Consider the following 27,358-nt stretch of genomic DNA (forward strand, 5'->3'; position numbering starts at 1 on the left):
AGCACACACACCGTCCTGTTTACCATCATCAGCTCCACCTGCAGAGAGAAGAAGGAAGAGCAGAGGAGATAAACGAGTGTTTCCAGTGACTCTTCATCAGCTGTCAGTCAGTGATGCAGCACATCCAGTATAAGGAGCAGCAGGGACTTCAGTGCTGGGACTGTACTAGGACTCATTGTTGCTTCACTTTTTCTAATCTTTGGACTTTTATTGAAGTTGATGAAGATGTTTTTCCCTCCTAGTTTGAGTTTGGACTTTCATTCATTAGAAGAACCTTGGTGTGTCCACTCTGAGCTCTGTAGGAACCCCAACAACAAGCCCAACAATCCAGATGGACGGTTCCAGCTGTTAACTGGAGGAATTCCATCCAAACATCTGCTCTCACTAAAGTCTTCCTCACCTACAGACTGTGTTCTTCACTGCTTTAAATGTGGAAATGAATGCAGTCATTGGTCTGCGTGCTGCTTTGTTCAGAGAGCTGATTGGCTGTTGACAGTGTTTGATCAGAGCGTGTCAGCCGTTACTATGGTGACCATAAAGGTCAGGAACAGGAAGTGTTTGTGTCCAATCCTGAAGCCTGTCACCATTCTCCTCTCACAGCTTCACTGAGAAGCTGCAGCTTCTCAGGAAACACTGGATCTTTGTTTCATACTGACTGTGTTTAGTACAATACTGCTGACAGCACCACCCACTCACTCCATCACTCTACTGACCTCAGAGTCTCCAGTCTGTAGTCTGGACTTTGCTGAAGATCAGACAGCTGCTTCACATCTGGATCCTCCAGGTTGTTTCTTTTCAGGTCCAGCTCTCTCAGATGGGAGGGGTTGGACTTCAGTGCTGCTGCCAGATAATCACAGCTGATCTCTGACAAACCACAGTCCATCAATCTGTATAAAGAATAAAAAATGTTAATTAGACAAAGTGTGAGCTTGAAATAATTCAGTGTTTCATCATCTGTTCAGAGCTGAAGAAGGTTCAGAATGTAGAAGTTTAGAAAATGGAAACTCCAAACAGCTGAAGCCAACAGGAAGCAGCTTCAAACAAACACAACAAGAGAAAAAACTCTGAATGTTTCACATTAAAGTCGTACATTTCTCATAAAAACATGAAAAAGACTTGAAAAAGTCATGTTCTTCCTTCCAGGAACCACGTGGCTTCACTTTTAAAGGTGAAGTGTGAACGAAATGGACATATTTGAAGTCCAACACCTTTTTCCAGTCACTTTATTAAAGCAGACAAACTACAAGCTCATTTTCATTCAAACAAGTCATCTTCTGACCTGGACTAACAACACTGGTCTCTATGTGCAGCTGGTTGTGAGACCAGTGCTCAGGGAGCGTCTACAAAGTGCAACACTGAAAGAACATCACACACTCATTTGCTTCCAGCACTTTCACACAAACATCTACTGTCATTATTGTCACCAAACTCTGTGAATCCTTTATTGCAAATTCAAATGTTATTCAAATGGTCAGACAAAAGAGGGATTTGATGAAATATAATGAAATGTGTATTAGCAGGAAGTTATTAAATCATTTTCCTCATAAACCAAACAAAATGACTGACAAACATGTTTTTACAAGCTCAGTGTTGGATTTTCATCAGCAGGATAACCCTGATGTTTAAAGTCAGCCATATTTAGATGCCACAATAATCAAACCAAGTGGTTATGAAGAAACGTCATCATATTATTGTTCAACATGTCCCTGTGTTCCTCTGGGATCATTGGTACTTCTAGATCTGCAGCATTCTCTAATGATTAGAATCATGCTCAGCAGTGACATGTCTTCATATTCCTGCTCCTCTGGCATCACATCACAAGAGCCTCTCCTCTTTATTTACCCGTTGCCATGGTGAATCATAGTATCTGGCTCCATAACTCAGACTGAGCATGCTCAGAGCTGATTGACCGGACTCTGATCAGCTGATCTGGAACAAAACGCTGCTTCCTGGAATATCCCTTATTATCTAATATCAGCTGATTCTTATTATTAATACAGTTGAACCCCGACTAACGAAATTAATTCGTTCCCGAGGGTCTTTCGTAAGTTGAAAATTTTCGTAAGTTGAAGCACCCATCTCACATTTTGAGTGAGGCAATGCTGAACGATAGGCTATAGGCTAATTGCTAACTAGAACAACAATACGTCGTTCAAGTGGAACAGCGAAGCGCAAGTACGGAAGCCAAGGGGTTGTCACATGATTCAGAAGGCATTGTGGGCATTGTAGGCTCAGCCAATCAGAGCCAGTGGATTTCGTTACTCGGGCATTTTGCTGTAACACGGGCAGAAATATTGCCGTTCGGTGCCTTCATAACTTGAATTTTTCGTGAAACGGGGTATTCGTAAGTCGGGGTTCCACTGTACTAGTGCTGGGCCATATTATACCGTTCACGGTAATACCGGTACAATGTTAGGCAATGATAAGAAAATTAAATATCGCGATTGAATATTGGTAAAACACGCATACGCAGTGCCTTTGTTTTCATACGCACATGGCCGATTGTTGAGTGAAACTGATGAACCAGAATTGGTTTGTAAAAATGGTGCAACTTCAGTGATGTGGAACTGGTTTGGTGTTTGTCCGTCAGATACACAACAAAGCAGATTTCCTTTGTAGAACATGCAAGCGGGCTGTCGTTATTGCAGTATTTGTCAGACTAAGGTGCTCATAAATCTGGGAATAATCTGGGTCCTAAACTCTGTCCCTTCAGGTCCCAAATTCAAACGAGCACTGCAGCATCACTGAGAGTTAAAAACTGTCTAAATTCTGTCATCGTTAATAAAACAATCAGCATTGCTGCTTTACCAGGTGTAACTATGTGGTGTTTAACATCCAGGCATCCATGAAAACAGAATTTATTACATTTAACGGAGTAGGAAGTTAGCGGAAGTTAGCTCGCTAGTTTCACTAGTTAGCTAAGCATGATGTAGCATGTTGTGACAGAGATTTCTGAAAAAATTCAAACGTACAGCTCTGCTATCACTTCCAACACAAATGAAGACAGGAAACTAAACCGCAGTGACGTTTATAAGGTTATTGAAGGCTAGGTGGTATATATTGATGTGCTATGTGATCGCTAGCGACACAGCTATGTTAGCATAACATAAACAGTGACGCTGCAGGATGAATGCTAACACTTTTCCACTCGATAAAAGTTAACGTGAAGGTTCCTAATGGTTAGAGACAAATGCAATCTCATGGCAAGATGCTGTAAACGGACCAAACTTCAGTCAGGAGAACAACTGAGATAATTCATCCACAATATGAGGTTAGTGATTAATATACTGGAACAACATGGGAATAGAGCAGCTGTGATAGAATTCAGCATTAATGAATCAATGGTACAGAAGTGGAGGAAGCAAGAAGAATGAGTTGAATAAAGTTTGATTTATCTGACTGCATTGTTTCGCTTAATGTGCCTTATAATCCCGTGCACCTTATGGTCAGAAAAATAGGTATTTGACTTTTTATTTGGCACACTGCAGTTTAATGTTGCAAAGCACCCCTTTTAACTTCAGTGGATATTATACATGGTTATGCTCAGGATATGTCAGCCCATTGGTTAAACTTTCAGCAAGGAATTTGCATTTGCACTGTTACATTTTTATATACCTTTAATGCACATAAAAACAGCTGCTTGTTTAAGTGATAATAGATGGATAGTGGGTTTTTTTGCACTAGTAAAGTTGTGGAGTTGTATTTTGTCTCACATCAATTATATCGTCAGTTATATCATTATTGCAAATTTTCAAATATATATCGTGATAAATATTTTTGGCCATACCGCCCTGCTCTAATTAATTCCTTATTCTCCTCACAGAGCACTGTGCTCACAGACCGCAGGCTTACTTGTGCTTCCTGGGATATTAAAAATTAGAAGTTTAAATGTGTTTCTAATAAAAAGCTTTAAAAATAAATGCTTGTGTGTTTAACTGTTGGGGTGAGATCACTGTAAGAGAGAAGGAAATAATCAGAGCCAATTTCAAAGTCTGGATTATAAAACAGTTTTGTCAGCTGAACATGTTCAACTGTGTGTTCATGGTGTCACTAAATGACAACATGAAGCTGTGACTGGTCAACATTTTGAACACAGTTAGCACTCACAGAGGCAGACTCTGTTGAAAACTCAGAATAAAAGCTGTCCACGTGTTTCTGTCAGTCCAAATACTTCTTACAGTTATTGCTGTAATCACTGCCTTCACATTGTTAGTCAAAGCTGGAAATCATTCAAAGGAAACTTCATATTCACCAACACTCAATGTGATATCATCAGTAAATGTCTCCGGCTCCAGCTCACATGAAAACATCTGACTACCCGAGCAGCTAGCATTACCCAGCATGCCGTGCAGCAGTGTCAGTTTGTAAATGTGCAATAATTCCTGCTCCAAACTGTTTCTCCTTCACAGATTGCTGTGTGCCATGACCTTTGACCTGCTAAAGAGAGTCAACTGTGGATTATTCATTGCTGAACTAAAACATGGTGGCTGACCTCAGAGTTTCAAGTCCACATCCTGGACTCTCCAGAAAACCACACAGCTGCTTCACGCCTGAATCCTGCAGGTTGTTCCAGCTCAGGTCCAGCTCTCTCAGATGGGAGGGGTTGCACTTCAATGCTGCTGTCAGATAATCACAGCTGATCTTTGACAAACCACAGTGCTTCAATCTGTATAAAGAATGAAAGATGTGAGCTTATTAGACAAAGTGTGAGCTTGAAATCATTCAGCGTTTCATCATCTGTTCAGAGCTGAAGAAGGTTCAGAATGTAGAAGTTTAGAAAATGGAAACTCCAAACAGCTGAAGCCAACAAGAAGCAGCTTCAAACAAACACAACAAGAGAAAAAACTCTGAATGTTTCACATTAAAGTTGAACATTTATCATAAAAACATGAAAAAGACTTGAAAAAGTCGTGTTTTTCCTTCCAGGAGCCACATGGTTTCACTTTTAAAGGTGAAGTGTGAAAGAAATGGACATATTTGAAGTCCAACACCTTTTTCCAGTCACATTATTAAAGCAGACAAACTACAAGCTCATTTTCATTCCAACAAGTCATCTTCTGACCTGGACTAACAACACTGGTCTCTATGTGCAGCTGGCTGTGAGACCAGTGCTCAGGGACCGTCTACAAAGTGCAACACTGAAAGAACATCACACACTCATTTGCTTCCAGCACTTTCACACAAACATCTACTGTCATTATTGTCACCAAACTCTGATGAAATGTTGTGTATTAGCAGGAAGTTATTGAATCATTTTCCTCAGAAACCAAGCAAAATGATTGACAAACATGTTTTTACAAACTCAGTGTTGGACTTTGATCAGCAGGATAACCTGATGCTTAAAGTCATTTTAGTCTCACTGTATGAGAGTCCCGTTATTACTCAATATTTATGGATAATGTTCTTTCAGTGTTGCACTTTGTAGACAATCCCTGAGCACTCATCTCACAGCCAGCTGCACATAGAGACCAGATGTGGGATTAATCCAGTCACATAGGATGAGAATAATCACAGAGGTACCCTGGGTAATGATGAAGCACAAACTGGCGTTCACATGAATCAGGTGATGGAGCGGTTTGGGGGGATTTCCTGCCTTTATTGTTGTGCTGATGCAAATATGTGCTGACAGCTGTGAGTTCGTTCTTCAACAGTGGATGTCGCCTGAACAATGTGTGAACTTCGGACCCAGACGTGTAACACAATTCAACGCACCGAAGCATCCAACCTGAACAGGAAGCAGAGACGGCTCACCTCCAAAGTAAAAGTTGCTCCTTTTGAACACAGCATCAAAGAAAGTCTACAGTACAATATAAAAAAGACAGGAAAAAAGTTTGGGTTGTTTTTAAATTGGGCAGAAATGAAACTACACTAAACTCAGATATCTGACAGACATTTAATCCCATTTCAGTTTGGCCTCATCCTGGGCCGGATTATCCAGCACACACTCTGACCACAGCTGGGCTCCATCCAAGAGACAGAAAACTAAACCAACACAATAATAAAGAGTACCATTTGATCTTCTTATATTTTAGCTCTTCAAGCCAAACACAGTAAAAACATGAGCATATCTATGTTTTCTGATAAAATGATGTGACAGGTAGAACAGAGTAAAGTGGTGGTGTTACAGCCTTTCTCCCCTCTGCTGCTGAGGCTGTTAGTCTCTCCCAAACTCAGCTACAGGACTTCAAATGAATGAAAGCAGCAGAAGTGGCTTTACAAATGAAAGAGGAAGAGGAGAAGAAGAGGAGAGGGAGGCCACCCTGACCATCACTCCAGCTGAAAACATCACACTTCCATTAAAGTTGGTGAGAAAATGTTGAGCAAGATGAGCTGCTGGCTAATCTGGAGGCTGTAGCAGCAGCTCACAGTCACAGTGGATTTCCACTCATGACAAAGCTCTGGCTGCTTCATTTCTCATCTCATATCAGAGACTTTAAAGCTTCAGTGATGCAGTACTCTGATGTTTCTTTTCCATATTCCAGTGAGGCCTCTCTTAGGGTTTTGTATTGTTGATTGTCATTTATGCTTGTAAAAATATTTATGCCATATGCTTAGACGTGTATTATCGATTGTGTAGTGATAGGAGACGTGATCTTCAGTAGGCTGTAAAAGGCTTGGGTGCATTCCAGAGCACTCTGGCATTCACCCTCACATTCTTGGAGCATGGGAGAGGCCGTGCCTTGTGTTATTGTTTTATGGTAGGATAAACATGTCTACATCTGTTTTAGTCTAAGTGCCTTTTGTTTAGATGGACCGCTAGACTCCTGGCACCAGCTTTGGGGAGTCTTCACGAGGTCACATCATGCCCCCCCCCCAATAAAGAACTTTGCCTACTTCGTGTCTTGCTTGCTGTGTAATTAAATTGTCTTCAACGTTCCAGCGAATAGGTTCCAGCTACAAACCTACCAGCCTCCATAGTGATTTCAGCTGTTCTGTACACACACTGTGTGTATGTCTAATTACTGAAGAAGGAAAAGAAGCTGAGCATTCAAATGGTCCATCACACATTTGTGCTTTTTTAATTAAACTAATAGTAAACTAGCTTGTATGGTGGGTCCTGCGGTTTTTTCATGTATTGCCACTTATGTACAGCCAATTTTGATTTTTGCAAATTAACCTTTTGGTGATGTTATACAAATCATATTCATATGACTACGGTTTTATTAACCCTCATGCTGTACAGAACCTGTCAATCCCCTGAGCCACGGTTGGGAAGCTCATCTGTAACCGGAAGGTTGCCGGTTCGATCCCCCTGCTCTCTCTGTCTTGGTCGTTGTGTCCTTGGCCAAGACACTTTACCCTACCGCCTTCTGGTGTTGGCCAGAGGGGCGGATGGCGCGATATGACAGCCTCGCTTCTGTCAGTCTGCCCCAGGGCAGCTGTGGCTACAACAGTAGCTTTCCTCCACCAGTGTGTGAATGTGAGAGTGAATGAATAGTGGAATTGTAAAGCGCTTTGGGTGCCTAGAAAAGCACTATATAAATTCAATCCATTATTATTATGGGCGATCGTGGCTCAAGAGTTTGGAGTCCGCCTTGTAATCGGAAGGTTGCCTGTTCGAGCCCCGGCCCCGGCCAGAAGGGCCGATGGTGCGATATAGCAGCCTCGATTCTGTCAGTCTGCCCTAGGGCAGCTGTGGCTACAACTGTAGCTTGCCTCCACCAGTGTGTGGATGACTGGGTATGTAAAGCGCTTTGGGGTCCTTAGGCGGAGCTAGTGAAAGCGCTATACAAATACAGGCCATTTACCATTATTAGTATTTTTTGTTTGTTTGCACTCCAGGATGTTTTGGGTCGCTAGAGGGATCACAAACCCGGAAGTGTTCAGCACTGGAAGCCGCCACATCGGCTGTTCGTCAGCCGTCTTCAGCTGTAGCTGATGGCCTCATCAGCAGCGCTTTATTTAAGGGTGTGGCGGAGCTCTGAGCGGCGCGGGATCATTACATCTGACTCATTAGTATTGCCGTGGCCAGCTAGTTTTGAAAACCCTCACTATAGAAGGATAGCCTACACATCTGTGTGTGTTCTGTTTTCACTAGGTATCAGGAGCGGAGTGGTGCACTCACAGGAGCAGAGCCACGGTGGGAGACGGGAGTTGGAATAGCTGTTCACTGTTCATGGACACTTGCACTGTGCGCGGGGGTTCTGGGGAGTAATCGCCACGCTTGCCACAGTGCCTGGGACTTGTAAATAGAGATTTGATAGGTTTGTAGCTTGACCCTATTCGCTAGAACGTTGAAGGCAATGTAATTACACAGCAAGCAAGACACGAGTAGGCAAAGTTCTTTATGTTTCACGTGCACGGGAGAGAACTGGACAGGCGCCGTTCCTTCGCTTGACCCCAGTTGCTCTCGTCCGCTCCCCCGTAGCACTGCTCTTTTATTGTGGTTCCATGAATATGCATAGGGTCATTAACATATTACAGCGTACCCAGGTATACATGTGAACAAAGAATACCCTGTGTGTGTGTGTGTGTGTGTGTGTGTGTGTGTGTGTGTGGTCATAAAATGACTTCCTAACCCTGCTGGCCTGGAAGTCCAGCAGTTCATCTAAACAAAAGGCACTTAGCCTAAAACAGACATAAATACGTTTATCCTACCATAAAACAATAAGACAAGGTACGACCTCTCCCATGCTCCCAGGATGTGGGTGTGAAAGCCAGAGTGCTCTGGAATGCACACAACGTGTGTCTGCAGACTACTAAGGATCAAACTTCTATTAATCTACAACTAATTATTAAACTCTAAGCATATATGATTAGATATTTCTAAGCATAAATGACAATCAACAATACAAAACCTAACAAGATTCATCATGCACTTTGTAAATAAACTCACTGTGCATCCTAAGAGTCCAGCATTTGGGTCCTACTTCTCACCTGCACTCCTCGGTCTGACCGTGACAGAATAATCCCGCCATAATGGGCCCAGCGGACTCAAAGTTTGCCTCAGAGAAGTTGCTCGCCGAGCTCTGGAGTTACTGATGGAGCATAATCCACGCTGCAAATCAACATCAAATACACATACAGGTAGTGTTTTTTGATACTTTCCTGTCATCCACTACCTTTTCTGTGAGCTTTGTGGACATTAAAAAACTAATTCAAATTGTAACCGTGCTGAGGGCAAGCTCTAGCTTTGAGCTGTCTGGTTTGGGCAGTCCGGGCAAGGAGGACGCGGCCGCCTCCCTGGGAGCCCTTGCTGCCTGTTTTTTTCTTCAAAGGCGGACAGTTTCCCCACAGTCGTTTGCGGCTCACTCGTTGGACCCTCCATTGCGGGGGAGATGGCTCCCTCGCCATCAGCACCCTACCACATCTCCTCTCACTACTTCGGCGTCTGCTGAGTCAGCAGACAAAGGATCAGCAGTGCTAGTCATTTTAAAAGCGATCGTGGCTCAAGAGTTGGCAGTTCGTCTTGTAATCGGAAGGTTGCTGGTTCGAGCCCCGGCTCTGACAGTCTCGGTCGTTGTGTCCTTGGGCAAGACACTTCACCCGTTGCCTACTGGTGGTGGTCAGAGGGCCCGGTGGCGCCAGTGTCCAGCAGCCTCTGTCAGTGCGCCCCAGGGCAGCTGTGGCCACAATGTAGCTTGCCATCACCAGTGTGTGAATGTGTGTGTGAACTCTTGTGACTTCAAAAGAGTCAGCTGACTCTGGGCCAGCCACACAAGAAGTTGCTGTAAGTAAGACATACTCTGACATTGCTGAAAATGTATTTTCAGTGAAACAAGAAATAGGGACAGTTTCACCTAAGGATAGTGTCGAGTCTGTTAATGCAGAAACAAGGCCCACAAGTCTAAAACCTATACACTGCCTGAAAATGAATATGGACTGATGGCTAATTCAGACTTAGTGTTTGCTGATTGTTTTCCTTGTGCTCTTCCTGGGGTTTTAGTTTTAGAGCCTGTTAGCTCTGGGACTGTTTATGTTGAGAATGTTGTCATGGCCATTATACAGACCATTTTTAACGGGCAGTCGGATAATTCTGAGTCAGTGGACTTAGAAAATAAGAAAAAAAAAAAAAAAGAACCCAGAGACTGCTTTTGTGGCTGCTGGATTAGAGCACCTGGTGTTAGAGGGTAATTCGGCCACAACAGGCACTCGGGAGACTAACACTCTCCCCAGGGAAATTGTTGAGCCAGCTGAAGCATTGTCATCTGCTCCACCCTCTACTACAGCCACATCACCCCCAACTTAGAGTGCAGCTCAGTCACTAGCTCAGACCTCTGTGTAGTCAGCTGCCCAGCCTGTAGCTAAGCAGTCTGCGCTAACCACAACACCAATACTTCACCGGCCTATTGCTGCCCCATCACTGCCTAATCCACCGTCTAGATCATCACCATCATCACCATCGTTTTGACCGTCTGGAGCTGCCATGCCATCATCACCATCGTTTCGACCGTCTGTAGCTGACACACCATCATCACCATTGTTTCGACCGTCTGGAGCTGCCACGCCATCATCACCATCATTTCGACCGTCTGCAGCTGCGTCACTGCCAGAGGGGCCTGCGCTGCCCGAGTAGGGGGTCTGCGAGCCGGAGGAGCTCAGCGAGCCAGAAGGTCTCTTGCTAGGAGGAATGACGTTCATGTCCAGCCCGTCCTGCACATCGCGAACCATCTGCCATGTTTCGCCACTGCCCATTGAAGCTGTTACGTGGCAGGCCGCCGACACTGCCTCGCCGCCGCCACTGGACCCATGGCAGGCCGCCGAAACAGTGGGACTGCGGCCACTGGACTTGAGGTAGGCCGCCTGAACTCTTTTGTTGTAGTTGTTGGCCACCTGAACTGTTTTGTGGAGACTGTTTTCACACCGCTGCTGGGTGCGCGGTCTGTCTTTTTGGACTGTTGACCTACAGAGGGTTTTGTTTTTGTTTATTTAGGGAATGGTGATTTTAATTTATCTGGACATGACTGTCTCTGATAAGCCTAAGGTACAAAACATGCCGGCGATGACCATAAAGTTTTTCAACCTCCTCAAGAATTAAAAATGTACAGAACCCCCCCCCCAAACGAAGCGACATTCCTGGGTCTATTTTGACATTTTCACGCGGTGGAGCTAGTGACTGGAAAAACACGGAAGTAAGGATGGACTTCAACAAAGCCTAGAAGGCTGTCCAATTTCTCAGCCAATCACTTCCGGCCTACCCAGCCTTTGAAGGACCCGTCCTACGTAGCAGGTAGGTTGGGTCCATCGAAGTATTCCCTGAGTCTAAGATGTTTTACAAAGTGAAAACAGTTCTTATGTTTTTAATAACGTTGAGCCAAAGTCAGAGAAAAAAGAACCTTATTGGAAGGAATAAATGTGATGAATGAGTCATTACATCTACACCTGAATCACAACACTCACAGCACTCCAGCAGGCGCAGCCATCGGCCATCAGCTGTGCAACACTCACACAAATATATCAGCTGTGTTTATTATTTAGGCACGTAGATCATTTATGTGCTTCAGGCCTTACATTTTAACACCAACACATTTCAAAGGGAGCAGCTTTTACTTTGAAGGCCAGCTGTCTCTGTTACCTGTTTTCATTGTCGGGTAATGGAACAAGTCGATGCTTGAGTGTGTTGAATTGTGTTACACAAAAATAAGAAAAGTTTTCAGGTTGTTCAGGCAGAATCAAGCATTGAAGAATGAATTCACATGTCAATAAACATTTTCATCAGCACAAGCAGGACAATTAAAGCAGGAAATACCCCCAAAACTACCATTTCTCATTCTATAACTTCAACAACTGCACATGAATTATACTCATACACAGACCCAGAGTCTTTGAAATCTCACTGACAGCCAATAAAATAAAGAAAAGTCCAGACTGACAATCTCTGTGGGGTTATTGGAATTGGATCCAACTTTGTGAAGCAGATTTCTTCTCAGCTGCTGTTTTGAACATTTCTCATTTCCTCATGAACTGTATTAAACTCTGTAAATCAGGGGTCAAACTCAAATGAGCCGCAAGCCACTTCTGGCACCGTCATCTCATTGGAGGGCCACTTTAGTGTCCAAGTAGTACAAAAAAACAAACACGAAAACACCCATTAATATTTCCTAAAATGTAGTGTTTTGTTTTGTTTTTTATTTAATTCCAAATATTGTGTAACAAGACAAAACTGCAAACATGAATGCAATTTTTTTCTCACTATTAACTATCTGAAGCCTTTCAGTTTCAGTTTTATTTGTCATATGCAAGTTAGCACAGGGTCAGCATTGCAATGAAGTGTATTTGACGAGCAGAAGACAGTCACTCAGCAGTATAGTACAGTAGTTTCACTGAACTACCACATAAACAGCTCTTTCTGGCCAGACACGTGGCAGCACTTTTGCTACAATTTTGTTTGCATTTTACAAAAAAAATAAATAAATAAAAAATGCAGGCATAAGAGCACACATCAGTTTTCGACTGCAAGTGAAAATTGTTTTCTTTCCAAATAAATCTCTCACTGAAATAACACAGCCAGTCCTTCAACATGTTTGCACTCTCTTGTTACCTCGGCCAGGTCCGCGGCTCTGAACCGTGGTAAGGAGACCTCTGGCTAATACTTTGGGTTCCGTGTCGGGCTTGTAGCCGGAAACTAGCTTTACTGTCTGGATCAACTTTGCTAGCGAGAGACAGAGAGAGGCGTTGAAAGGCTGCTCCAGCAGAACTTTATTGTTTTGGAGAAAAACACGAACACAGCGTACAGTCGAGTCTTAATAGCTTACTGGGCTCGTCGGGCACTCTTTTTGGCTGCAGTGGTTATTTTTACATTTACATGCTTCCATCTCACGTTTCTGCTCGGTAGCACCTCGTACTTTCCGACTTTCCTTTTTCTCCCTCCCTCACGCTCACACATACAGGGGGAGGGGCAGTCCCACACTTCTCCCTGCAGCAAGGACTACACCGCCCATGAGGCTACAGTCTTAAATGGCCATGCCTGTAACACTCTGCCATCGTATTAAATCATTTTTCGTATAATAATTTAAAAAAAATATTTCTTCACACCAATATGTGCTGCTGTAAATGAACTGAGAACTATTTTTACATTTGCAACTATGGATTAATTTTCCCATTCTCACTTAGCTGCCTTCTTTCTGTAGTCATTCCAACAGAGTCCTTTCTCTTCTCCAGCTTCTGTTTGAAATCATCTCACGGAGCCTGAATCTTGCTTTTCTTTCATGTTTGGCCCTGTGTTAGGCTGCTCTGTGTTCCTCTGCTTTAACACACACCCCACCACAGCAGCTGTGTGGGTTGTCTCTGTAGCAGCCATATCAGCTTCTGATACCATGAACATCATCACATTTGTACTCAGACACATCCTGAACATTTAGGAACTAAAGAAAGTTTCAAACATCAATCAAAGATCTGAAATATAGAAAAAAACAACAGCTGCACCTCAGAGTCTCCAGTCGACAGTTTGGACTCTCCAGTCCAGCACACAGAAGCTTCACTGATGAATCCTGCAGCTCGTTTCCATTCATGTCCAGCTCTGTCAGATGGGAGGGGTTGGACTTCAGAGCTGAGGCCACAACTTCACAGTGAGTCTCTGAGAGTCCACACTGAGTCAGTCTGTGATTATAGAAAATATAAAATGTGTTATAATAAAACCAGAAAATCTGCATTATAAACACAGACTGAATGTATATGAAGACAAAACAGAGTGAGGTCATAATCTGATGAATCTGCTCTTCACATCTGTGCTTCAGCTCCTCTTACTGTGTTTGACATGACACAACGATTGAGTCTCTCTCAGACCTGCAGAGTTTTAATGAGAATCTTTGTTTGGCTTTAATCTGCAGATGAAGGAGGAAGATGGTGTCACATTTAGGCTTCCATAATGTCCACAGTCTGTCACTGAGATCTGATCCAGAGTCAGAGTGAAGACACACATTTGGACTGTTTCCTGTTTTGACTCCAGAACATTTTGAATGAGTTCAGCTCAGAGAAGAGTTCCAGCTGGAAAGATGATCTCTGTTTGCTACCTGCTGTCAGGTACGACTGTTCACGTCCACACGCAGGAAAAACCTGCTAACTGTTACCAAACGGAGCAGAAATCTCATCACTGGACAATAATGATGAATGAACTCAGAGCTGCTGATATCAGATCTGATTTCAGGGGAACTAAACACAGAAATGATTGGCTCATTTTAGCTTTCTGAGCCATTATCTGCTGGTGTGTCGGGAGGGCTGGTGTGGAGGGAGAGAGAGGAGAGAGAGGATGGAGACAGCAAAGAGAGAGCAAACACAAACAGGTGAGGGTGGACAGGTGACCAAGGTCAGCAACCTATCAGAGAGCTTCTGTTTGACCCACAGTCACTGATGATGACTGCACATAACCAAGCAGTGTGTTACTCTGATATCAAATATGGATCCTGCTCTTATGATAATGATCATCAGATGATATTATTGTGTTATTTTGTAGCTGAATACGATGTTTGTGTGATTATCAGTGAAAGAAGCAGTGAGGAGGATGGAGAGAGAGAGAGGACAGAGGGTGAAGTTAGAAACACTAAAAGGATTTTTCAAGGATTTCATGGATGATTTGAGTGATTTCCAGCAGGACACTTAAACATGTCAGTGGACGTCCTAAAGAACATATTCACTGATATGAAACGTGTCATTGAACAGGATTAATATCAGTGGAAACATGGTGGAAACAGCTGTGACTGCATGGATGTGACACACTTCAAATCTGTTCTCCACTCTTGGATTTGGGATCCATGGAGCTGCTGCTGAGTCTGTACAATAAAGGATGGTGTGGAAGGTTGCAGCGTATGGACACAAACTCTGTGTGGTTACAACCTAAACCTCACACCGTCTATACAGCACTGATGACATCATGACGTTTGCCAGGAAGTTAGCTCGGGGATGTAAACAGCAGCCAAAAACACAGCAGTGAATTCCATCAGCATAAAATAGGGACGACATTTCAGCAGCAACAACTAAACACTGAACAATCACCTCTGTGATTAATGAGGACATGAAGTCAGACATTGATCATTAGGAGGAATGAGAGTGAATCCATGAGCTGCTGTGACATCAGCGTTAGCTCACATATTTGACACATGTTCAGTCCAGATGTCAGCAGTGTCTTCTCACTCAGTTTGTCCCACTGTTGGCAGCTGGTTCACCTCTGAGCCCTCACTCTGAACCACAGTACTGTCACTTATCAGTACACAGTAAAAAAAATGGAGTGTCAATATTTCAGAGTAAACCTATTTTAACGTAGGTAGAGTATTTACAACTTTATGAGGAGTAAACCAGCTCTAACATCAGAGTTAAAAGTCAGTGTAAAGTTCTTTAGACACACAGTGAAGACTGAACTCCACACAGTGTTGATTATTGCCAGTCTGCAGGCACAGTCTTACGAGTTCTGACAAGTATTGACTCAGGGGGCTGAATATTTACGCACACCCCACTTTTCAGTTATTTATTTGTAAAAAAAATATTTGGAATCATGTCTGATTTTCGTTCCACTTCTCACATGTACACATCTTTGTGTTGGTCTTTCACGTGGAGTTCCATTGAAATTGATTCATGTTTGTGGCTGTAATGTGACAAAATGTGGGAAAGTTCAAGGGGGCCGAATACTTTTGCAAGCCACTGTATATTGACTAAGGTCTTCAACGAACAAAGCAAATAGGTTCGGAGCTAGCGGGCAACCCTGTCGGCATGATCTTTCAAGGGTAAATGGTGTTGATAGGCTGCCATTTATTTAAATTTTAGCTGTTGGTTTGTTGTAAATTGATTGAATTGTCTCAATGACTGCCTGATTAAATCCAAACTTATCTAGAACTTTATAGAGAAATGACATATTACTGAGTCAAATGCGTTTTCAGCATATAAACCCATCAGCATTGCCTCGCCTCTAGATTATTCATTTTAATGTGATATATGATGTGGAGAGTCCTTCTAATACTGTCTTGGTTCTGTCTCTGACAGATAAACCCAATTTGATCCAGATTAATAAGTCTGGGTACAACATTATTAAGTCGTTTGGCTATTATGGATGTGTATACTTTATAATCCAGGTTTAATACTGATATTGGTCGATAGTGCCCACAGTTCAGTTTATCTTTTCCTTCCTTAGGAACGACAGAGATGATGGCTTCTCTCCATGAGTGAGGGACCTCCCCTCCTTTAAGGACCCAGTTACACACTGCCTTCTAGGAGTTAATTCTTCGTTGTAGGTCTTGTACCATTCACCAGTGAAACCATCCATGCCAGGGGTCTTGTGGGGCTTTAGTCTTGAAATTGCAACACTGATTTCTTTATCCGTAATTTCTTTAGTTAACATGCTGTTCTCCTGTTCTGAGACCTTTAGGAGGTTTAGAGAACCTAGGAAATTTTCAATCTGGTCGTCGTTATCTAGTATGGGCTGGGAGTATAAATCTCTATAGTATGCTTCGAAACTCTGTTGTATTTCAGTAATTCCATTGTGGATTTTTTTTTGGGATGTTTTATTCTATGGACTGCACTATCGGCTTGGTATTTTCTTAGCTTAAAAGCCACTTTAGTGATTTGTTACCTGCTTCGTAGTAATTTTGTTTAAGAAACATTAATTTTTTCTGTGTTTCCTCAGAGTATATTGCGTCAATCTCATTTTGTAATCTTTTTATTTCAATTGTTTTGTCGTCATCTAAAGTATTTTTGTGTTGTCTCTGTAATTCATTGAGATCCAATTTTAATTTCCCAAGTTTCTTTTTTTTCTGTTTTTTAATCGGGGAAGTTAATGCAATAATTTTGCCCTGCTTTATAGGAATACCAGAGCACGGATGGAGTCACATCCCCCTTGTCATTTTCCTGAAAATACAGGCCAATTTCTTTACTGAATTTCTCCCTTATATTTAAGTCATTTAAGATATGAGAATTAAGCCTCCAGGTTGTAGATTTTTGAACCTCATCTACACATATAGACAGGTATACAGGGGTGTGATCTGATAGGTCTATTGTGCCGATGTTGGAGATTTTAATTTTATGCCGGTCCCTACTAAATGTGAAAAAATAATTGATTCTTGAGTATGTAGAGTGGGGGGCCGAGAAATGAGTGAAGTCCCGCCCAGAAGGATTAGTATTTCTCCAGACATCAATAATTCCTGCTTCATTCATTTATTTTCCTAGCTAATGATTTTTGCTGTACTATATTTGCTTTAGAGCAGTCTAATCTGGATAGGCGTATATTCATGTCCCCTCCACATATCAACATTCCTTCTGTTTCAGATGCTATCAGCTCAAACATGTACCAATAGAAGCTCCAGTTGCTCCCAGGGGGAGCGTATATATTGAGAATTGTCACCAAAAAAACGTCAGTTCTCCCTTTTACCAGTACATATCAGCCCTCCTTATCTCTTTTGTCAGATAAAAATTCAAAACAAGTCTGTCATGATACCAATACTGCAACTCCTCTGCAGGGCCAGACTTATATGAAGCTGAGTAAACGTGTTTATAAAAACCTCGTTCCAGTTTTTTGTGGTCTTGGTCTGACAAGTGCGTCTCCTGTAGTAGGGCTATGTGAACCTTCTCTTTCTTTAGTTTAGACCAGGGGTCAGCAACCTTTAACACCCAAAGAGCCACTTGGACCCGGTTTCCACGCAAAAGAAAACACTGGGAGCCGCAAATACTTTTTGAAATCTAAAATGAAGATAACACTGTATATGTTGTTTTTTACTTTTGTGCTTTGTGCGAACATCTAAAGTAAGTAAGTAAAGTTTATTTATTAAGCGCTTTTCACAGACAGGCAGTCACAAAGCGCTGTACACAAATATTAAAATAAACAATACAATCAATAGACATTATACACAATGTAAAAGATCAAATGTAAATAATGTAAAGAATATAAAATACGTAGATCAACAAAAGGCTTGTTTGAACAGAAAAGTTTTTAACTGCTTTTTAAAAGAATCCACAGAGCAACTAAGGTGTGTTGCTTATGTAACCCATGAAGTGCTACAGAGAAAATTACATTTTATTTATGTAATTAACACATTTTGAACTCTTAAAGAAGTATAACAAAAGGAAAGACACCCAGCTGAACTAAAATGATCCATGTAGCAAACAAAAACTGTTGTGAGCCGCCACCCTTTTCAGGTCAAGGCTTTTGGAGCCTTTACCTGACTTTTAAAAAGTAATTGGAAAAAAAGCACTATGCCGCTAAAAAAAAAAATAGATATTTGCAAAATTCTGCCTAAATATCTATTTTACCTTGTTAATTTGTGTGGCGGGGCGTGGTCTGCAGTGCCGCTGCATGGGAGTCGGACGCACCTGAGCGGCACCCGCAATCATGCCTCGCCGCCTTAAAGTCTGTGCTCTCTCTGCTGTTGTGTTGTCGGGCTGTGAGCTGAAAAGCTACAGCCGGCTGTATGCGTACAGCAACCGTGTGTGAAAAGTGGTCAATAAAGAGATGCTGAAAAGCATGTCCATGCAAACATCGTCGGGTCTGCCATGATATGTTTACAATGAGACTTCTGGTCCCAAACCTCGGCGCACAGCATCTGCAAATCGGGGCTGTACGAAGTCATTTTCATCTTTACGCAGGACTGTAAGCTGTCATCTGTGAGGCGGGAGCGGTGTTTGTTTTTAACATAGTTCACGGTGGAGAACAGCTGCCGATATAATGTGGATCCGAAGATCCATAATTGGCCTATCTGGGGTTGAAAGTCTCGATAAATGCACGGCGTTTCGGCGGGTACACCGGCTTCCGCGAGTGTGACGCTTATTTTGAGCGATGAAAAAAATAATAAGATATAATTTTATTTTTATATTTCAAAATCACAATATTCTTCCAATTTAGAACTACAAGTTAAAAAAAGAACTAAACACAAATAAAATGCACTTCAGCGAAATACTTCTTCTATTTTCCCAAACCACCCGGAGCCGCAAAATAAGGACTAAAGAGCCGCATGCGGCTCCGGAGCCGCGGGTTGCCGACCCCTGGTTTAGACAATATCTTGGATCTTTTTTGTGGGCTAACTATTCCATTTACATTAAATGAGATGATATTTCTCTAGTCTTTTTTAAGGTTTAAAAATTTTTGACTTCATATTTTATGTCTATTTCAGCTGATTGAAAAAATCTTAACAACAAAGCCTGGTGGTGAACACATAATACAAGAGTATGCAAAAACCAAATTTCTGACAGATGCAACCAGAAGACATATGATAAACATACTTGCGGCTGAGATGACAGAAGCACATAAGTAAGAATCACAAATGTTGGCTATAAAGAAACATTTTTAGTATTGTATTATTTTTAATTTTGATGTTCAATGCCAATTTAGGGATGTTCAACATTGAACATTAGGACATCTCCCGCTAAAAGTGTAAGAGTGATGTATGCACGGGGGATTGTTGCTCTGTTTCCATATCTACAAGACCCATATTCACAAAATGGATATGTAAGTAAGGGACTTTGCAACATTAAACACATAGTTGCTATCAGAAATTTTGATAACATTATCAATCTGCATGTATTTAATTACATAGGAACATTACTACGATCCAGAAAGCAGTTCAGGATCCCATTACATGGTGGTTAAAGACCATTCAAAGAAATTTCTTAAGTTGGTGGGCCAGGCCATGGTCGATCCAAACCACTCAGAATGGTATGACTTGCCATTGTTGGTTATATAGGTAATTCTGTTATTGAATGTATTTTTGGAATAATTTGTTGTTTATTTGCCTGCTGGCTAGGACAGTGACATTTCTGCTATCTGTCTGCTGCTACATCTGCTACCACCATCTGCACAAGGGCCAAAGAGAACAGGAAAGATGTCTGCATCTCAAGCTGTCGATAACCTCATCAAATTCCTAAAAGTATGTTTAAAATATATGTTCCATCACCTTCATTTTCATGTACAGTGAGACGATCTAATCTACTGTCAGAGCATAGTCACTAAATACTGCTGTTTAATGTGTTGTTGTAGACTGGAACCAGTGTACAGCAGCATCGAGACAACATCACCCGAAGCAGTCAGCCCTACATTCTTGCTCAGGGACCCACAAGAAGCAGCATTCATGCCTTCCTCATTGTAATGTTTGTGCTGCAAAAATTTTTGTTTGTGCTGCTATTATTTTAAAAATGTTAATAAAATAACGTCTTGATGCGTGCTTAATCATCCAGGTAAGTAAATCCCAAAAGGTTGATTCTGTTCATCTGGACATTTTCAGTTGGAGAAACGTTTCATCAGTCATCCAAGTGACTTCTTCAGTCTCAGCTGACCGCAGGTTTCCCCAATCTTATAAACACATGTGAGTGAAGTTGACCCCCCTACCTTCTTCAAATCGAACAAAATTGATGTCAGACATTTGTCCTGCAAATTATTTTGTTTGTGCAGGTTATGTTTCCCTAATTTTATAAACAGTACATGTACAGTGAGAGAGAGATGTTACATCTGTCTTCACTTGCATCCCAGTCATAGAAGTGTTGGAGGTAGTTCATAAGAGATTACAGGATCACCCCAACCTCAGCAACAGGACCACTCGCAGCACTGATCAGTTGTGTTTGCTTTTGGAACTGTGTCTTAATTCCACCTATTTTGCATAAGGGTCAGTACTACAGCGACCAGTCACTCCTTCCACACTCCACACGGGGAAACACTGGTACGGGTCCGGGGAATCTAGGAACAAAGAAACACTCGTTAAGTCTCTGAGACGGAGGCACAGGAAACTTGAACTAGACGTGTACTGACTAGAGTCTTCACAACAATCCAGCGTTGAACAGCTGATCTCCTCCTTCTAATATACCAGCTAGTCTGATGAGGCCCAGGTGTTCCCAATCCAGGAAGGCGTGGACCGAGGGCGTGAAGCCGCCATGAGTTCCGGCAAAACAGGGGAGAGAAGGAGCGAGGGGGAGAGAGAGGGAAAAAGAGAAGAGAAGGAGGGCTAGGACTGGAGAGATTCTGATCAGCACCTTGCCGATCCTGCAGGTCGTGACACCAGGACTATCACTGTCCGGGCCAATCAGAAACCATGGCTCACAGGTCAGGTTTAAATGCTCCTAAGGTTGAAAAATGCAAGCCTTCAGAGCCGGGAATTAGGTGAGCCAAAGAACAGCAAGGGCAAACCTGTCATGTGGCATCAGCTACAGCAAAGCTTCAGTGACAGCACAGATACTTGGAGGCAGTGGCAAGGAATACAAACCATCACAGACTACAAGCCCACTCTGCAGACCGTGGTGAACAAATCCCCAGACAGTGTGTGGAGATCCCTTGCCAAAATCAGTACACGCAAAGCTCCAGGTCCTGATAACATCCTTGGACGAGCACTGACGGACTATGCTGTGGAACTCACAAATGTTTTCACAGACATCTTTAACACATTACTAGGGTCAGGCACCTTGCTGTATAACTGGCTGCTAGATTTCTTGACAGGAAGACAGCAGACAGTACAGGTCGACAGCAACACCTCAAGCCCAAGAACACTGAATACGGGGGCTCCCCAAGGATGTGTGTTGAGCCCCCTTCTCTTCACTCTGCTGACCCACGGCGAGATCTACTACAGGGGTGATGTTAACCATCTGGCAGAGTGGTACAGCAACAACAACCTGTTCCTGAATGTGGAGAAGACCAACAGCGACTCTACTTCCTCTGCAAACTGAGAAGCACAAGAGATTCAACCCCCATTATGAGCACCTTCTACAGAGGCACAGTTGAGAGTATCCTCACCAGCTGCATCACTGTGTGGTATGACTCCTGCACTGGGTTCTGCAGGAAAAAATGACAACGGGTAGTGAGAGCAGCTGCACCTGCCTCATCTGGAAGGTCCTCTCCATTACAGGTGACTCCACTCATCCCTTCAGCAGCGTCTTCAGTTTGCTCACGAAGGATACTGAAGAGCCTCCGGGCCAGAACACACAGATTGAGAGACAGCTTCGTCCATCGGGCTGTCAGGATGCTGACCATCTCTGAATCGAGAAGGGGGGCCCAAGGGTACATCTTTCACCATCTTACAAAGCTGTGATAATCTGTGTCTTTGATTAGTAGTCGTTGATCAATGGTCATAAGAATTTGCATACTAACAATCATGGAATTAACCCCCCAGCCCATTGTTCTTTCAGTGGTGCTAGTTTCCTTCACTGTGCAAATGTACTGTTTATGAGGCTGGGGAAACCTGCGGTCAGCTGAGGCTGAAGAAGTCACTTGGATGACTGACGAAACGTTTCTCCCACTGAAAATGTCCGGATGAACAGAATCAACCTTTTGGAATTTACTTACCTGGATGATTAAGCACACATGAAGACGTTATTTTATTAAAATTTTTGCAGCACAAACCAGCACAAACGTTTGATATCAATTTTGTTTGATTCCATTAATGTGTGTGTGTGTGTGTGTGTGTGGGGGGGGGCGGGCTGGTTGACCTCTGTTGACCTCTAGAAACTTTTATTAATATCTTTAAAATGATAGCGGCACAAACAAAAAATTTTGCAGCACAAACCAGCACATACATAGCACAACTGATTGACACCAATTTTGTTTGATTCCATTAATGTGGGGGGGGGTTGACCTTTGATGACCTGTAGAAATTTTTATTAATATCTTTAAAATGATAGCAGCACAACCGAAACTTTTTGCAGCACAAACCAGCACAAACGTTTGACATCAATTTTGTTTGATTTGGGTAATGTGGGGGGGGCTGGTTGACCTTTTGACCTTTACATTTTCATTAATATCTTTAAAACAGAAGCAGCGCAAACAACAATTTTAGCAGCACGAACCAGCACAACAGTAGGACAGTTGATTGACACCCATTTTGTTTGATTTAATTAATGTGGGGGGGGGCTGGTTGACCTCTGATGACCTCTAGAAATTTTTATTAATATCTTTAAAATGATAGCGGCACAAACGAAAATGTTTGCAGCACAAACCAGTAAAAACGTAGCACAAACGTTTGATACCACTTTTGTTGGATTTGAAGAAGGTGGGGGGGCCAACCTCACTCACATCAACAGCAGCAGCAGATTTAAAATACTGCCCCCTAGTGACACCACACAAGTACTACATGTACACATGAGTCTACAACACACAGTGTACGACTACCAATGCAGGATCATGCTGAGTGCACACACACATTTCCTGATCAACACAAAATATCATTTTATCTGAGAAACTCAAACTAATGAGAGTCGTTTAGTTCTGTGTATATCTGAGGAACTAAACTACTAATTTACACTAATTAATGATGTTAATGATCACATCTGGACTCACCGAGCCTTTCTGCAGTTCCTCACAGCTGGAATCAGTCTCTGTCGTCCCCGCTCTGATGTGTTGTACTTCTGCAGGTCCAACTCATCCAGAACCTCCTCTGACATCTGCAGCATGAAGGCCAGAGCTGAGCACTGGATCTCAGAGAGTTTCTTATCTGATCTGTTCTCTGACTTCAGGAACTCTTGGATCTCCTGATGTACTGAGAGGTGGTTCATCTCCATCAGACAGTGGAAGATGTTGATGCTTCTGTCAGGAGAGATTTCATCACTGTTCATCTTTTTAAGGTTGTTGATGACTCTCTGGATAGTTTCTGGACTGATCTCTGTCTGACCCAGCAGACCTACTAAGAGTCTCTGGTTGGACTCCAGACAGAGGCCATGAAGGAAGCGAACAAACAGGTCCAGGTGGCCATTTTTACTCTGGAGGGATTTATAAATGATTCTCTCCAGGAAACCATCCACAGATGACTCCTTCCAGTCTGTCTTCATGAACTCCTCCAGCACCTCAGTCTTCCTGTTCCTGTGACAGTGGAACATGTAGACTGCAGCCAGAAACTCCTGAATGCTCAGATGAACAAAGCAGTAGACTGGTTTCTGGAAGATCACACACTCTCTTTTGAAGATCTCTGTACAAACTCCTGAGTACACCGATGCCTCTGTCACATCCAGACCACACTGCTCCAGGTCTTCTTGGTAGAACATGATGTTTCCTTTCTCCAGATGTTCAAACGCCAGCCTCCCCAGCTTCAGAAGAACTTCCCTGTCAGCCTCCGTCAGCTCCTGTGAACTCGTCTCATGTCCCTCATGGTACTTGTTCTTCTTCCTCTTTGTCTGAACCAGCAGGAAGTGTGAGTACATGTCAGTCAGGGTCTTGGGCAGCTCTCCTCTCTGCTCTGTAGTCAACATGTGCTCCAGAACTGTAGCAGTGATCCAGCAGAAGACTGGGATACTACACATGATGTGGAGGCTCCTGGATGTCTTCATGTGGGAGATGATTCTGCTGGACAGCTCTTCATCACTGAATCTCCTCCTGAAGTACTCCTCCTTCTGGGCGTCAGTGAAGCCTCGTACTTCTGTTAGCCTGTCAACACATGTAGGAGGGATCTGATTGGCTGCTGCGGGTCGGGAAGTTATCCAGACGAGAGCCGAGGGAAGCAGATTCCCCTGGATGAGGTTTGTCAGCAGCTGGCTGACTGATGACTTCTGTGTGACATCAGACAGCAGCTTCCTGTTGGTGAAATCCAATGAAAGTCTGCTTTCATCCAGGCCGTCAAAGATGAACAAAAGCTGAGAGACAGCCAGCTTCTCTGCTGTGACCTTCTGTAATGTTGGATGGAAAACATGGAGCAGCTCCAGAAGACTGTACTGCTCATCTCTGATCAGGTTCAGCTCCCTGAATGAAAGCAGAACCACCACACTGACATGTTGGTTCTCCAAGCCCTCTGCCCAGTCCAGAGCGAACTTCTGCACTGAGAAGGTTTTTCCAACACCAGCCACGCCGTTGGTCAGAACCACTCTGATGGGTCTCTGTTGGTCAGGTAAGGCTTTAAAGATGTCCTGGCACCTGATTGGAGCGTCATGGAGGGCGTCCATCTTGGAAGCTGTCTCCAGCTGCCTCACCTCATGTTGGGTATGAACCTCTTCACTCTGTCCCTCTGTGATGTAGAGCTCAGTGTAGATCCTGTTGAGGAGGGTTCTACTTCCTGTTTCATCACTTCCTTCAGTCACACGTTCACATCTCCTCCTCAGACTGATCTTATGTTCATCTAAAACCTCCTGCAGACCAACATCTGCTGAAAGAAAAACAGAAAGAAAACTCTTCAATGTCTGAACAACACAAGAAGTCCAGTTTTCAGAAATGAGTCCATCAGCAGACAGATGTTCAGTCTTACTTTGTACACAGCTGCTCTGACTGGCTGTCTGCAGTCCAGCTCTGCTTCTGGATCTTTCTCCACACTGGGGACAGGAGGAGTCTCCTGATGAAGCAGACCTGTCCCAGTATGAGGAGATGCAGTGTCTGCAGAACCAGTGTCCACAGCTGGTACAGACTGGATCCTTCAGGACGTCCTGACACAAAGCACAGCAGGACAGCTGCTCCTCCTCACAAACACCGCTCCTCTTCCTCCCTCTGTGGACACATTTCATCATCACTAAAATTATTTACTGTTAGTGAAAAACATCCAGATTTTACCAAATGCAGTTCCACACAGTTCCTCTGATTTCATCAACACTAATGAGCTGCTTTTCCTGTCTGCCTGTCTTATTAAACACTGAGTGATGAATGCAAACTCAACACTTCCTGCAGAAACTGCCCAATAAAAGCTTTCCATCAGAGAGAGACAGCTATGACTTTCACTGTTTTACAGCCACTGTGTGCAGATTATCTGGGTCAGTTCACTCTGAAGCAGCTTAGAATAGCCAGGTTCTTCTACACAGAGGTTTCTGTGTAGAGCTGCGCTCTCACACACACAAACTTCTGATCTTCTCTACTTAAACAAACATGATGAAGATGAGCAGGTTTATCTTCTAGTATAAAACTCTGTCTCTCTCTGGCTGGATCATGATGGCGTTTCAGGTTTTTGTTTTATGTTTGCTAGTGTTTTGCCTGCCTGGGTGGAGCTTGTAATGGGCTCTCGCTCTTGGTCCACACAGTTATGATGATTACACCACCTGTTGCTGATTCACCTGGGCTTACTGGTAACAATTTAACGCTGCGGCATGGAGCAGTTCGTCGCTGGGACATTGAACCTCCTGTTCATGATCTCAGCTCCTTGTTAAGAAATCTCTCTCTAAGTTCATCAGTTGGGTTAACTTTGTGTATATATTTCCCAGACCTGGTTATGGACCCTTCCCTGTGATTCCTGTGTGTGAATGTGTGAGTGGAGAGCAGGACGAGAGTGGCTGAAGAGGAGTGAGTGTGTGGACTCCCTTGCCTCTTTTCCCTGGAGCCCTGGACCCCCTCCCCAACTCACTGTACATATATAACATGACAGGAGAACTGTGTCGTCAGCATATTTCACTGGTGAAATATGCTGACAACACAGTTCTCCTGTCACTGCTGTCAGGCCCCTCACAGCACCACAGGCCCACTCTGCAGGAGTTCGTAGAGTGGTGTGACAGCTCCAAACTTGAACTGAACGTGAGGAAAACCAAAGAGATGGTGGTGACCTTCTCCAGTAGGCAGAGGGATCTGGCTGCTTCAGTCACCACCACCATCCACGGGAAGCCAGTGGAGGTAGTTGAGGAGTACAAATACCTGGGAACCATCTTTGACAACCTCCTGAAATTCTCTGCCAACACAGAGGAGATTCTCAGGAGGTGCCACCAACGGCTATACCTCCTTAGGAAACTCAACTCCTTTGGAGTCAGCACACCCATCATGATGACTTTTTACTATGCCTTCTTGGAAAGCATCATGGCCTTCTCCATCAGCTGCTGGTTTCACTCCCTCAGCCTTCAGAACAGGAACAGACTGCAGCACTGCATCACTGTGCTCTAACATCATCGGCCTGTCAGAACTCTGGCACAGGTTTTCAGCCAACAGGCCCTTAGACAGGCAGCCAAAATCACCAAAATCATCACATTCTTCACCCCACATTTCAATGGCTCCCCTCTGGGTGACACCTCCGCTACATTTCCTGCAGGACTGAGAGGAGGAGAGCCACTTTTGTCCCCAAAGCTACTCTGCTTTTTTAACTCCAGCAAATATGACCATTCCCCACACCAGAAACATAAACTACACTCTTTTTATACTACCAACACTTTATTCACTTTTAGTCACTTACAGTTATTTATTCACCTTTCAGTCACTTTAATTTTAAAACTGTGTAATTTGTGTATGTATGGTATATTCTGTGTATTTATTATCTCACTCCTTTTGCCTGTTTATGCCCATTCCTTATCTTCAACGTCATGCTGCTCTGTTGTATGTTAATTGGATAAATAAAGTCTCTCTGATTCTGATTCTGATATAGCACTGTGGTTCACCCCTTTGGTAAATAAACTGTCACCTTTTGGTTTGTCAGAACTCAGTCTGTGCTTGAGTCCCTCTGTTAGACGTGACATTTTGTTGGGTTCCCTCTCTTCAGGTCCCTGTAAGTGTTTGATGGGCCTTTCTAAAACATTATATTTATTCTGCTTTGATTGTTTTGTGTGCTGAGGGACATTGTTGCATCATCCACGTTTTCTT

General features: G+C 43.2%; 1 protein-coding gene across 2 annotated transcripts; it reads right to left on the reverse strand.

The window, feature by feature from the left end:
• On the reverse strand, positions 1–23,663 carry LOC109199786 (NLR family CARD domain-containing protein 3-like). Of its 2 annotated transcripts, XM_019355115.1 has the most exons (3): positions 23,171–23,663; positions 714–887; positions 1–38 (listed from the first exon to the last, which is right to left on the reverse strand). In XM_019355115.1, exons 1-3 carry the CDS (start codon positions 23,656–23,658, stop codon positions 29–31), a joined length of 672 nt encoding a protein of 223 aa, XP_019210660.1. In that variant the 5' UTR covers positions 23,659–23,663; the 3' UTR covers positions 1–28. The 2 variants fall into 2 exon arrangements, with proteins under 2 accessions (XP_019210660.1, XP_019210659.1); XM_019355114.2 differs by lacking the exon at positions 1–38 and having other exon boundaries at positions 686–887.
• Positions 23,664–27,358: the final 3,695 nt, after the last annotated feature.

The sequence above is a fragment of the Oreochromis niloticus genome, unplaced genomic scaffold, assembly GCF_001858045.2.
Source record: "Oreochromis niloticus isolate F11D_XX unplaced genomic scaffold, O_niloticus_UMD_NMBU tig00007939_pilon, whole genome shotgun sequence".
In the NCBI taxonomy this organism is placed as follows: Eukaryota; Metazoa; Chordata; class Actinopteri; order Cichliformes; family Cichlidae; genus Oreochromis; species Oreochromis niloticus.